Source organism: Castor canadensis, chromosome 8 (genome assembly GCF_047511655.1).
Source record: "Castor canadensis chromosome 8, mCasCan1.hap1v2, whole genome shotgun sequence".
NCBI lineage: Eukaryota > Metazoa > Chordata > Mammalia > Rodentia > Castoridae > Castor > Castor canadensis.
In genome coordinates, this window is record NC_133393.1 from 150,677,203 (window position 1) to 150,692,141 (window position 14,939).

General features: G+C 37.8%; 1 protein-coding gene across 5 annotated transcripts in view; it reads right to left on the reverse strand.

Moving 5' to 3' along the window:
- Positions 1 to 14,939, reverse strand: part of Slc25a17 (solute carrier family 25 member 17) — a 44,517-nt gene that overhangs the window by 12,886 nt on the left and 16,692 nt on the right. For all 5 annotated transcript variants that reach the window (XM_020164469.2, XM_020164470.2, XM_074084558.1 and 2 more), the window contains 4 exons: positions 12,931 to 13,082; positions 3,789 to 3,905; positions 1,941 to 2,086; positions 1,759 to 1,854 (listed from right to left, as the gene is read on the reverse strand). In XM_020164469.2, the coding sequence (XP_020020058.1) occupies positions 1,759 to 1,854; positions 1,941 to 2,086; positions 3,789 to 3,905; positions 12,931 to 13,082 (511 nt within the window). The remainder of the gene's footprint in view (positions 1 to 1,758; positions 1,855 to 1,940; positions 2,087 to 3,788; positions 3,906 to 12,930; positions 13,083 to 14,939) is intronic.

Genomic DNA, 14,939 nt, shown 5'->3' on the forward strand with positions numbered 1-14,939 from the left:
GTGTTGAGTATTTTCAAGATAGGGTCTCTTGAATCATCTGCCCAAGCAAATAGTTGCTTCAAACTGTGATCCTCCTGATCTCTGCCTCCGTAGTAGCTAGGATTACAGGTGTGAGTCATTGGTGCCTAGAGAAAGCAGTAATTTTAAAAACTGAAATACCCTTACTCTTACCTTCATTTTATCTAGCAAGATGCTGTCTTTTATGTTTTCTTTCCAAAATAATTTTCTTTCTTTCTTTTTTGCAGTGCTGGGGATCAAACCCAGGGTCTCCCACATGCTAGGTAAATGCTCTACTACTGAGCTGTACTTCTACCCCAGAACAAGTCTTGAATATGTTGACATGGTATTTTTTCTCTCTACTGCCACCCTAGCCTATGCCAATCATCTCTCACCTGGATTACTGAAATGGTCCCCTTCCTGATTTCCATCCCACTTTTAACTCTTAGCTTCTCATCAATTTGCCAGAGTAGTCTTCTGGAATTGTGTATCAGACCATGTTACTGACCAGCTTCAAGCCCTTCAGCGGCTTCCTATTGTACTGAGAGTAAAATTTCCGTACCTGCAACTCTTGACCTATAGATTCCCTGCTACTCATCCAGTCTCACCCTGAGTGAGCCATTCCCCAGTCATAGAGGCCTCGATTCAGTTCCCAGGATGCAGCAAACACCTGGCACATCATACTTCCTATTCCTGGAATGTACTTTCCTCTATCCTTTGCAGGGTAGGGCCCTTATCTTCCTGTACATCTTGATTTCAACATGCCTCCAGGAGCCCACAGTCAATGAAGCTGCCTAAGATTTCCCATTTCACTCTTCTCCACTAAGAGCACTGTTCATTTCCTTAATAGCCTTTCTTTCAATTTGTAATTACCAATTTATTTCATTTTTTACTTTCTCATTCTGTCTTCCACTAGCTCCACAAGGGCAAGACTTATGCCTGTTTTAGTCACCACTGTATGTTCAACTTCTCAAATAGAGTGAGTGCTTAATAAATATTTGAATGGATAAGTAGCTGAATTTATGGAAAAAAGTGAAATTTGGAAGTATTTTGGAAGAGCTAAATCATTAATTCCTCCTGAGTGAACTAAAGGAATTAACATCTGACTTAGTAAAGGATAATCTGCTCTTAAATGAGAAGGAAGCAAATTTATGCTTTCCTGAGGTCCTTAAAGGCCTTTTCCCACACATGGGTTTTTTGACATACTATGTTACCTAAGAAACTGCAAATGTAAACTTCATTTCCCACAAAACAGGAAGTCAACTGAGAGCCAGCCTGGTTAACAGAGTATCAAACAAATGGAAGAAGGATGGGGAATACTCAGGTATACCAACTGACTGCCTGATTGCCTTATTAACATTGCTTTAAATAAAGAGACTATGTAGGCCAGGTACTGTAGCCATACCTATAAACCCAGTTATTCAAGAAGCAGAGAGATTGGGCAAAAAGTTACCAAGATCCAATCTCAACCAAAAGTTGGGCATGACTGAGCATATGGATAATCCCAGGTACCCAGGAGTCATAGGTAAAACGATTATGGTTTGAGGCTGATCCTGGGCAGTCTATTCGAGAAATAACTAAAGCATAAAGGGCTCGGAACAAGTCTCAAGTGGTAGAGTGCTTGCCTAGCAAGCATGAGGCCCTGAGTTCAAACCCCAGTACCTCTGAGAGACAGAGACAGACAAACAAGAGAAAGAGACAGAGATCTTAGGTACTTTAGGATGTTGTAGGACTCCATGCAGGGAGAACCCCAAGACTCACCCTCAGGATTGATTGTACTGTCTGCATGGGATAGGTGACTGTGGTGGCAATAGCTTTGGCTATTGCACCAATGATGAACACATCCAAAGAAGAAAGCTGGAATGAAAGAATGAGCCATATAAATCAAAACAACAAGAAGATGTCAGGATTATTATTTGGTTGCTTGCAAAATCAGGGGTTACCTTCATCCGTTTCTTTAAAAGCTGCCGTTTTAAACCTTCGTAGAACATGAACTGGATGGCAGGATTGAAGACCAACAGCAAGGAAGGAAATGTGCCATTCCACAAAGCCAAGATCCCTTCATCTCGAATAATCTGGTGGAAAGCATCTAAGCAAGAAATGAGAGGTTTGAAAAGCATGATGACAATGCTCTAACTAAAGAGGCAAAAGGAATTCTGTTCAAATGTGTCCAGAACACAAACCAGACTGGTTCTATGCAGAGTTCCTTCTTGCTGTAACATTTTAGTGGCAAGTTCATGAGTTAACTATCTTTTTTGTTGTTGTTTATTTTTGAGACAGGGTCTCACTAAGTAGCCCAAGCTGGCCTGGAACATACTATGTAGCCCAGTCTGACTTCAAACTCTAGATCCTTATACCCAGTCTCCCAAGTGTTGTGATTATAGGCATGTACCACCACACCTGGCAATTAACTACCTTTTAATAATAATAATCACCAAGTTACTGAGAGATTGTCCTCAATCTCAAACAACTCCTTCTGACAATCCGGTATTAGAATGCCAGTTTTCACCACCACAGAACTGAACTTGATAATCCACATGCTTCACAACCAGGTCCCGTATAACAAAAAATAAGATCATTTCCTGGAATCTACTACATAGGATTTGATTTAGAAGAGAATCACTGTTTGAGAAAAGAGCACATGATAATGTAGTGCTATGAAAAGGCAGAAGCTTGGGGGACGATCTAACCAATGTACAATGTAAGGCTATTCAGAATTGTCACAACAAATCCCCTCCTGTACAAGGAATATATACTAAAAAAAAATGAGGAAAAAAAAAAAAAAAAGCAGAAGCTCAAAGCATCAGCTATCAATCTGGTATCATTATCCAAAGAGATCACTTGGGGCAAAAAAAAAGTGGATAGATTATTCTTCAAAAATATGCTTCTTGGGGCCAGGAATGGTGGCTCATACCTATAATACTAGCTACTCAGGAGACAAGGATTGGGAGGATTATGGTTTGAGGCCAGTCCAGGCAAAAAGTTAGTGAGATCCCATTTCAACCAATAAGCCAGATGCAGTGGCATGCTCCTGTCATTCCAGTTACATGGGGTGGTTTTGGTATGAAAATCTCAGTCTGAGGCTAGCCTGGGGCAAAAAATGTAAGACCATTATGACTAAAATAATAACTAAAGGAAAAAAGGACTAGGGGCTCAAGTGGTAGAGTACTTGTATAATAAGCACAAGGCCCTGAGATCAAACCTCAGTACCTAAAAAATAAATTTAAAAAATTAGGGGTATAGCTCATAACACAGTACGTGCCTAACATGCTTGAGGGTTTGGGATCAATCCACAAGACTACAAAACAAACCCAAAAAAAAGAAAAACAAAAAGGGAAAAATCTTATGAAATTACATGAACTATCACATATCACATATATATTTACACACACACACAGATGTACATATTTACCATATCTATACTCCTTCAAAGCAGTATACTTCTCTACTGCTTGTCTTGGGTCTGGCAATATGATGTGGTTTGGCCATTAAGGAAGATGCAAATAGGGACTTTCTAAATATGATTGTATGACTGGGTATGTTCTCTTGTGTTTTAACCATTGCCATGAGAAAAATATGTTCAAGGCTGGTCCCAGGAAGAGGAGGGGAGACATGCAGAGCTGAGACTCTGAGCCAGCCTACAGTCAAATCCCTGACAACCTACAGACACATGAGCTAACAAATGCTTACTGAAGGTTACTGGAACTTGAGGCTGCCCATTATGTGTCAATAGATTCCATATGTAAAGAGGAACAAATCCTTGAAGAGGAGCACAGCCAAGAGACACTTACCCATAATGCCTTTGTAGTTTGTTGGTACAATATCCTCATTGCGAAATTTTGCCCCTTGCAGCTTCAGTCTGGTGTTTACCACCCAGAGTGGAGTTGTTAGCAAAACATTCACAACTCCTTAAAAAGAAAGAGGGCAAGACAAAAGGAAAGTAAAATGTAACCTCTTCAGCTTTGCTATCTTAAAGCTACTTAAAGTATATTCCCATATACTTCTGCCACTGACCTCAGATAAGGTGTCTTTGTGCCAGGGTACAACACATGCCACTACTAATAGAAGCAATCTGGTAGCAAAACAGCTGGAAGCAGTACCTCTTCACATGAAAAGAGTAGTGAGTTCCTTTAATTGTACAATAGGAGGCAACCATTCCCCCACTTTTATAGCATTCAAAGTACCAATTTGGGGTGGGGGGTATAGAGCAGTGTAGGATACTTGCCTAACATGCATTAGGTCCAGGGTTCCACCCCCAGAACTGCAAAAAACAAACAAACAATAAAACCCAAAACTACCCCCAAAATCAAAGCTGCTTTTTTTTAATATATAGCTTTAAATACAATTTTTAGCTATATAGCTTTAGAGAGAGGGAGGTGGCTTATTGATAACATGCTAAGTCCAAGACAATTATCACAGAAAACAGAACTGCCAACTCTCACATAAGTAGCTCACATGGTTTTAAGTGAGTATGGATCTGGTACAATGGGTGACAGGTGGGAGAACACAGTGACATTTCAAAGTGCTTAGACAGGGACTAGAAGCTCATAGAAGAGTTCCTTATCACTTAGAAAATTAGGACAAGCAGGCAGCAAGCAGTAGTTATTAAGTGTCACAAAACACCTGAGTCAGCTCCACACGCATCACAATCCTTACAAGCATAAGGATGGATCTTGGCCCCCTAAGGCTGCCTCAGAGTAGAACAATACAAAGAGCAGCTGCTTCTCTTTTGAAAACATATGGTTCCAATTTAACTCCATCTTGAGATAGCAAAATGTTCCTCACAAGTCCTGAAATGATTTTAAAAAAATACCACATAGAATTGTAACAAAGTACCTGACACCCAGTATATATGTGTAAATATGTATTAACTAAGGAACAAACTCAGCAAATAAGCATATACGGAGTTGTCTGGCTCTAATCATGCTCTAAACAACAAAGGGGCACAGTTCTAAGGAAGAAAAGCCTTTTACTAGAAGTTCTTTAACCACAAATAAGAGAAAGAATGGTATGATTTAAGGAATCTCAAAACATACTATACAGAAAATAGCTTTGCCGAGGATAAATCTGGTGAAATAGCCAAGAGACTCAAATCCAGTGTTTTCATTTGCTATTCACAGTGCAAAAGTAAGATATTTTCCTATCTCTTAGTAAGATATAAGAACATATTTCTCAAAATTAATGACATTCAAGGGCTGGGGCATGGTTCAAGTGATAAAGTGACTGTTTAGCAAACACAAGGCCCTGAGCTCAAACCCCAGTACTGAAAAATAAAGTAAAAGGGCTGCAGGTGTGATTCAAGTGGTAGAGCACTTGCCTAGCAAGCACTAAGTCCTGAGTTCAAACTGCAGTACCACCAAAAAAAAATAAATAAATAAAAGACATTCAAATAATTTTGAGTTTTGTTACATTTTTATAGATTCACATACAGCAAGAATTCTTTCAGTTATGACAATATATTCATACATGATCATTTGAGGCATTACCATAATCTGAAAAACTCTTACCAAAAAAGATTCTTGTTAGTCTCTTTCTCTCTTTCTTTCTTTCTGGCAGTACTGGGGGCTGAACTCAGGACTTTGCTCTAACTAGGCAGATGCTCTACTGCTTGAGTCTTACCTCCAGCACACTAGTCTCATTTTTAAAAAGTACCAGTGCCTTAGAAGCCAATATAGAAAGGATATCAATATATTACCATCTGCATAAAGTTTAGAATGGATTCAATGTAGTGCATACTTCACTTAGTAGAGCCAAGTCAACAGCTGGAGGAATCAGATTTGAAAGTACTACTGAGCAGTCTACTGCATTTTTTTTTCTTTTAAGCAAAAAGGAAGAGAGGAGAGCTCAGTATCAGCATCAAAAGCTCCCATGGTTACCCAAGAAAGGCACAGTGCACATACCTTCCCCAATAAATGAAATATGCTGTCCATTAAGCAAATTCTTTAGAAATCAAGTTTCCATCATGTTCTATTCAAGAGGCAGGCAAACAAAACACTTAAGAGGCAATGCAGCAAGATTAAGACTTAACCATTATCTAAAATTCTGCTTTTGTGTCTTCATTATTAACACAGCTGAAAGACTGAAAGAATTCTAAGGACAACCTTAAGTACAAAATGGACTACATTATTTTAAAAAGAGTACATAAGAAGTCCTTATAAAATATTTTGCAACTCAAAGCTTTTTATTTGAGAAGTTCAAGTACTTTTTTCATTCTCTAAGCCAAAATAGATGGAGACAGGTATTCATTAACCACTATAATTTTATGAATTCTGGGAAAAGACTCAAAATGGTTGAGAATCTAAAATGTTACTAAAATTTGCAACTTATATAATCAAGCAAAGAACAAACAGTCTATTGAGAAACATGTCACAAACTATTCATAACTACTAATTCCAACTCTTAATAATGCATGACAAACTAAAGACAAAGAAAGCTGTTTATTTACAAGGCTGTGTAGAAAACTCTTGCTGGTTCCAATCTGTAAATGCTATTTTAGCTGGAAGAGGGGAATACTAATTAATACTTACCTAAGGACAAGAGGTTAATTTTCTTCTAACTTGAATGTCTACGATTCTATTTTTTTTTTCAATAAGAAATTATTAACAAGAAAACAGAACTAAAATTAAGAGATGAAGAACAATAACTGAACACACTACAACTATTCACCATTCAGGTGAAGAGTCCAAGGAGCATCACCCCAAAATGTAGCACACTGGCATGTCGATTATTTTTAAACTTTAGGCCTTTGGGGGTAGGGAGAATGTTGGAAGGGACTTTACTCTGATGTTTATTTGTCTAGCTAAAAGACCAGACCTTCCAAACAGGAAAGCAATTGCCTTTGGTCCCCTCCATGAGAGTTCATAAACAAAACTATTATTGGAAGGCAAACAGGAATATTTCCCTACCTGGATAGATTTTTGTCACAAACTATTTTGTTTCCCTGGCCCATTCAACTTTAAAAAAGAGTAATTTACAAACAGTTGACTAGGCTCCAGGCCCATTCTTTCCCCACCTAAAAATCATTTATTACCCCTCAAAAATTACCTCCTTCTCCCCTATTAAGAAGTCCACTTATATGGACTAGCAGAATGGCTCAAGGGGTTGAGTGCTTGCCTAGCAAGGGTGAAGCCATGAGTACCAGCCCTCCCCCACAAAAGAAAGGCATATAAGCAACTGAACCTCACTGGGTTATTGGGTAACCACTTTCCTGTGGTTCCTCCTGTGCTAGCTAAATAAATTTGTATGCCTTTTCTCCTGTCAGTTCATTTTAGCAAATCTTTGGAGGGTAAAGGGAAAGCACTTGAAAGCAAATAGTTTTATCAGCAGTGAGCCTCCTTGGTTAAAGAGAGAAAACAAAAATAAGGTATGCCAATTGGGTATGTATTGCTGAGAAATATGTGTAATGACCACTAATATAAGAAAGTGGCAGGTAACAGCCATAAAGCTAGCTAGCCATTTAACTCCCTTCAGGAGGAATACAATTTGATACACAACAACAACAAACCTGACTTGCCAGATTTAGGGCCTGAAGACAGGAAATGCAATTTGAACTATCTCAACAATAATAATTGTCATTCAGAGAAATATTGGTAAAATTTTCAGTTTCACAAAAATGGCAAGTATCTTCTTCATTTAAGTTTATCTGTAAGGTTCTATTCCCAAATTCTTCCCCAGAGTGTTTATGGACTTGTGTTTTGATGCAAATACAATAAATAATAATAAATGCGTACATTTCAAGCAGAATTTAAATAACAATAAAGCTTTTCTAGTATTCCTATGAGATAATGAAACTCATTTCTACAGTGATAATATGAAACAAGACTCAGAAGAGGAAGAGAAAAAGCTGTTCTAATTATTGTAAAAATGTGTACTTATTTAGATACAAAACATGTTATGGAGAGAAATTTAAAACTCACAAAAGTGATTTCCAAGAAATTCTCTACCACCAGAGAGAGGACCTCTAATCCGAGAATCTCAGAATCATGAAAATCTCGTAAAGTTCTTTAATCTAAGGCCATTCAACTATTACAATATTGACATCTTGGGCTAGATGAGTCTTTATTGTGTACATGTGTGTTACTATGTAGGATGTTTAGCAGTATCCCTGGCCTCTATCCACTAGATACCAATAGCACCCCAATGTGACAATCAAAAATGGGTACAGACACTGCCCTATGAACTGGAGTCAAAATTAGCCTCAGTTGAAAACTACTGATCTAATCCAATCACTCAGTGATTATTCACTTAAAATTTTAAAATCTCAAAAGTCAGGCATTCACTTTTCCCCCTGTAGTCTACTTTTTCCCAATAGTTGTTGAGACAATATATTTTAATTGATATTAACAGTCAGCTCATCAAATTTATACTGTGGGCCTAATCATCAAAAAAATGCAAATCAAAACCACAATGAGATATCTTGTCTCAGTTAGAATGGTTATTATCAAAAAGATAGAAATGTCACATCACTCCATTAATACAATTTTTATGCTTTTATGTTTCAGTTAAAAAATAAATGAAAAAAACAGACAAAAAATAAGAAATGCTGACAAGGATGTGGAGAAAGGGGAACTCTTAAACACTGCTGGGTGGGAATGTAGCATGATGGAGTTTCCTTAAAAAATGAAAACAGAATTATCATATTACCCAGCAATCCCACTAACAGGTATATATCCTAGAGAAGTGAAATAATTGTGTCAAAGAGATGACTGAATGCCCCTATTTATTGCAGCACTATTCTCAACAGTGAAGATATGGAATCAATCAAAATGCTTATTGGGGCTGGAGCACCTGCCTAGCAAGCATGAAGCCCTGAGTTCACACCCCAGTACCGCCTTAAAAAAAAAGATGTTTATTGACAGTTGAATGGATAAAGAAAAATGTGGTATATATACAAAATGGAATATTATTCCTCTGTTAAAAGAATGAAATCCTGTCATTTGTGGCAACATGGATGGAACTGGAGGACATTATTTTAAATAAAATAATCCTGATCCAGAAATGTTTTCACTTTGAGGAAGCTAAAAAAGTTGATCACATAGAACTAGGTAATAAAATAGAGGTCACTAGAAGTTAGGAAAGGGAGAGAAGAAGCAAGGATAGAGAAGATGGAAAGTAGGTACCAAATATGGTTAGGTAGGGGAATTAGTTATAATGTTCTATTAAATAGCAGGGTAAATAGAGTTTAAAATAATTTATTATATGTTTTGTTGGCTGATGGAGTGGCTCAAGTGGTATAGTACCTGCCTAGCAAGTGTGAGGCCCTGAGTTCAAACCCTATTGCTGCCAGAAAAAAATTATTGTACATTTCAAAATAACTAAGAGGAGAAAAGTCTGAGGCCCCAAACATATAAAAATGATAATATTTGGGAAGAGAGAAAGCCAATTTCCCTGATTTGATCACTACACACCATGTACATGTATTGCACATATAAATAAGCCTGAGTATTATGTATTAGTTTTAATAATAAAGATTACAGAAATGACTGTGCTAAGCCTCGTGCTAAATATACAGAAGTAAGAAAAGCTTACAATCTAATGGTATAGGACACACGATTAATAAGTCAAAATACATAGCATGTTAAAAAATAAGGGCTGAGGACAAAATTTAAGTAGAGAAGGGGGATAGAAAGAATTAAGGAATAAAAGGGATATCATTTCTGACAGTGTGGCCATTTAAAAGACCTTAAAGGAGCTGAGAGAGTTAACTGAGCAATTATCAGCAGAGGAAACAGCAGGTATACAGGCAGAAGCAGCACAGGAGTGTTCAAGAAGGAGAAAAGAGGCAAGGGTAGCTGTAGCAGTATGAGTGAAGAGAAGAACAGGAGGGCCAGGTCATTTAGTGCTTTGTAGGACAAGGTAAGGATTTTGGCTTTTACACTGAGTGAGATGGGAAGTAACTGGAAGGCTCTCAAAAGAGAAATGATATGCTCTCAGTTAGGCTTTAAAATGATCACATTGGCTGCTAAGCTGAATACAGCTATAAGGGGGCAAAAGAAGAAGCCTGAGATCAGTCAGGAGGCTCTGAAGATAATCCAGGCAAGATCTGATAGATTCTGTACCTAACAGATACAACAGGTTGGATCTCAGGTGGTAATGGAGAGAAGTATAGTAGCTGTCCTATCTAAAGTTTCATGTTCTGCAGTTTCCATTACCTGAGCTGTGGCACAAAAATATTAAATGGAAAATGCCATGAATAAGTAACTCATAAGTTAAAACTGTTATTATAGTATATTATTATAACAATTCTATTTATCATTGTTATTAATCTCTTATTATACCTAATTTATCAATTAAACTTTACCACAGGTATATGTGTATAGGAAATATTACACTATACTCTATCCCATATAATACATAGAGTTTGGTACTATTTGCAGTTTCAGGCATCCACTAGGGGCCTTGGAACATTTCTTCTGCAGATAAGGGAGGATTACTGTAGTTGAATTCTGGATGCCGAGTAAAGAAAGAGGTAAGAGTATGTGAGCAAGCAGTGGAGGTGGGGTCAGAGAAAAAGAAAAAGAAGATAAATTTAGGTTTTTTTAGTAAGGTAACTAGAACACTAGTGTTGCCATTTAGTAAAATGGAGATGGCTTTAGGAGTAACAGTCCTCTATTTTGAGAGCTTGTTTGGAGGTTCTAGCAGGGGAGCGCAGCTACTCGTATACCCTTGACCGAAGAACGGTCCTCCTCTATCGGGGATGGTCGTCCTCTTCGACCGAGCGCGCAGCTTCGGGAGGGACGCACATGGAGCGGTGAGGGAGGAAGGGGACACCAGCCTAGCCAGCCAGATCAGCCGAATCAACCCTGGCGATCAATGGGGTGACAGATGTCGCAGCCAGATCGCCCTCACATCCCAGTCCTCTATTTTGAATCAGCACCTTCCTTTCCAGGTAGTGTGCTAGGATTCTGGGTATGTGAAGATAACAAAAGGTTATCTCTGACTTTAAGGTGCTCACTATCTAGTACAAGATAAAGAAGAATATACAAAAATAAAGAAGAAGAAAAAGAATATGCAGACTCATTATGACGTAGCCCACTCTTATTTGCTAGGAAGTAGAAGGGGTAGAGGAAGGGTACTGAACCCAAAATGAAACCTTCAGGTAGGTAAGGGAAACCAGGGAAGAAGTCCTGAAGAGGAAGCAGCTGAGAATAAAAGGATCAATAGGAGGTAACAGAATAAAATAAGCAATAAAGACTTATTTTCAGACAGACCACAGTTGCTATAAAGAAAAAATTACCACTAAAGGTTTGGTACTATTAAGGAATCACAGTTTGGCATAGGAGGGTACATACCATAATGTTTTGCTTGTAATAACAGATAGAATGGACAAAAGCAAGTTTGAGAAAAGACAAATTTTACTCTTTGTAATGTAGAACACAGTGGACAGAAGTTATAGTGCATGGGCATACTAGTCAGTAGTCGGCTATCATAACTGATGACTGAACTCAACTTGCAACCCCTTTCCCCTCCCCTTTAATCACATGGCTGGTTCCTCTGACTATGAGCACATATTCTGAAACTAAGTCAGTCACAAAAACACAAGTACTGTATGAGTCCACTTACATAAGGTATCTAAAGTAGTCAAATTCTTAAGTATTACAGGAGTTTTGGGCCTGAAGCCCAACTTCCTTGGTTCTATGTATCAGGTCTGGTCACTCATTCCAATATGCAAGGTAAACAGACCAGACATGTCAAAGACCAGAGAAAGGAGATTTAATTAACACAGCAAGGGCCCTTGTGCTATGTGAAGAGGAAAGGTATACATTTCAATCTACCCTCCCTATACATACGTTTGTCTTAGGTTTAAATAAGAGGAAGAAATGGGGGTAAGGAGAGAGAGGTATGCATAATTATTAAACAGTCCCAGGGGCTTGGAGTGTAGCTCAGTGATTCAGTGTTTGCCTAGCATGATAAGGCCCTGGGTTCAATCCCTAGTATCATGAAAAAGAAGTCCCAGACACTGATATGTTCTAGTAGTTATAGGTGGCAGTAACAGGTGGTCCAGTTGCTTATTGTCTCAGAATTGGTCAAGTGGGGCCTTGTTAAAATAAGAGCCATTGCTTCCTGGCAGGGGGTAGCTTTGACTCCTGTCACAAGATGTTTATCCATCAGTCCTGTCCTTTCTGGATTCCAAGATGGCTGTAAAGCAACTACAGAAGAGAATGGCTCAGAGCAAAGGACACAGATACAAAATGGAGGCTAGGATGCCTAGCTTCTATATTGCTTTCAGTTAGTTCATTGGTACCAGTAAGGAATCAGTGCTTTTCAGCAAAAGCAGTTTAAGTACCTATTATAGTAAAATGATGGTAACCAAAGGTTGGGGGAGGAGAAAGGGGGAGGTTATTTAAGGGGTATGAAGTAAAGCTTATAAGATGAAAAAGTTCTGGAGATGTATTTCACAACAATGTGAATATACTTAACATTACTAACATACTTAAAATGGTTAAAATGGTGAATTTTGTTTTTTATTCCTATTTTTGGCACTGAGGCTTGAACTCAGGGCCTCATGCTTGGTAGGCAGTCATTCTACCACTTGAACAACTCCACCAGCCCTGTTTTGTGTTGGGTGTTTTTGAAATATAGTTTCACAAATCCAGGGCTGGATTCGAATAGTGATCCTCCTGATCTCTGCCTCTTGAGTAGCTAGGATTATAGATGTGAACCATCAGTGCCCAGCCTTTTCAGCTTTTTGGAGACAGGGTCTCACTATGTAGCTCAAACTGGCCTGGAACTCAATATGTAGTCCAGGCTGGCCTCAAACTCATAATCCTCCTGCCCCAGCCTCCCAGAGTGCTAAAATTATAGCCATGTACCAACACGCCTGCTACTCTTTGTCATATTACTCTGTGCTAAAATAATCTCATAGAGGATATATAAACTACAGGATCAATATTAAAATTAAAAAAAAAATTTATACCCAGAAAACACCATTACCTGCAACAAATCCAACTACTAGATCTTTGCCAGTAGTAGAACGTTGGCCTTTGACCCAGACTGCTTTGAGGCTATTAAAAGTGTAGAAATAGACAAAATTGGAGCAGCAGAGACTGGAAATGACTGGAAACCACCCTCGATATGGTGCCAGGCTAGGGGAAAAACACAATAAACAAAGTAAAAGTCATGGACAAAAGCCATTTAGACACTGCTAGAGAAATCCTAGAAAAGGTTCACTCCTATATTATAATGGATTCCAAATCATATACACACTTTACATTCTGAAGGATGTCCAAATCAAGAAATTCTTCTATCATTAATGATACCAACAATTAATGATAAATGATACCAACATTAATGATAAAACAATACAAAGTTAACAACTGATTTACTGATTTCCTCCATTTATTGCCTTTAATAACATTAGCATGTAAAACTGGAGACAGTTTTCCCATGGCTGTTAGTAACACAGCATCATTCACATTTTACTATAGGTCAAAAACATTAAAAAAAAAAAAAATGTTCCTTAAGTTGATTTAACAGAACTGCTTCCTTTATTAATACTTCTTTCTTTTTTCTGAGACAGAATCTCACTATGTTGTTCAGGTTGCTCTCAAACTCCTGGACTCAAGCAATCCTCTTGCCTCAGCCTATGAGTAGCTAGGACTACAGGTCTGTGCTACTATGTCTTGTTGGATAGGGCAACAGCAAAGTGCAAACAAGAAATGATGGAGCATGTCATAAGAACACAGGAACTAAACTGAAGGAACAATTTCAGCACTGAAGTAATTAAGTAATCAACTATAAATCATTGAAAATAGGAATTTCTAAGTCCATATTGGTTATAAATTAATAAAGGGAAAAGAAAAGCCTCCTGCTTACAACAGAATGTCAAGAACAGTAAATGTGAAGGCAATGGAGGAGTTGGAAAATCTCATTTGCAATTTCATGGCAAATTCAGAGAACTTATTTGCATTGTCTTAAATAATCTTCCCACAGACTATGTATAGTTAAAAAAGAAAAAAAAATTAAGGTGGACAATATGTGATTCCAGATACTATGTCCTGAGAAGGACACAGTATGTATTTTTCCCCTTCTCCCTCCTTAACTTCCTTTCTTTCTTTCTCTTTTTAAAAAAGAGATAAGTTCTTGCTATATTGTCCAGGCTGACCCTGAATCAGCTTAAACAACCCTTCTGCTTTAGCCTCCTGAGTAGTTGGGACTATAGGTGTGCACCACTGTACCTGACTACCTATTTATTCAGTATTCTGACCAAGAACATGTAACCTCAATCTAATCATGAAGCAAACTTAAAAAATGAGAAACACTCTTATTTTTTTTTAAGTGCATGGAAATGGAGACTATTCTTTAAAAGTGTCAATGTTGTTACGAAAATCAATAAACATAATAAAGCACATTAACAGAAGCAAAGACAAAAACCACTTGATCATCTCAATAGATGCAGAAAAAGCCTTTGATAAGATCCAACACCATTTCATGATAAAAGCTCTAAGAAAACTAGGAATAGAAGGAAAGTACCTCAACATTATAAAAGCTATATATGACAAACCTACAGCCAGAATTATACTTAATGGAGAAAAACTGAAACCATTCCCTCTAAAATCAGGGACCAGACAAGGATGCCCACTATCTCCACTCCTATTCAAATAGTACTGGAATTCCTAGCCAGAGAAATTAGGCAAGAAGAAGGAATAAAAGGAATACAAATAGGTAAAGAAACTGTCAAAATAGCCCTATTTGCAGACAACATGATCCTATACCTTAAAGACCCAAAAAACTCTACTCAGGAGCTTCTAGACATCATCAATAGCTACAGCAAGGTAGCAGGATATAAAATCAACATAGAAAAATCATTAGCATTTCTATACACTAATAATGAACAAACTGAAAAAGAATGTATGAAAACAATTCCATTTATAATAGCCTCAAAAAAAATCAAATACCTAGGTGTAAACCTAACAAAAGATGTGAATGACCTCTACAAGGAA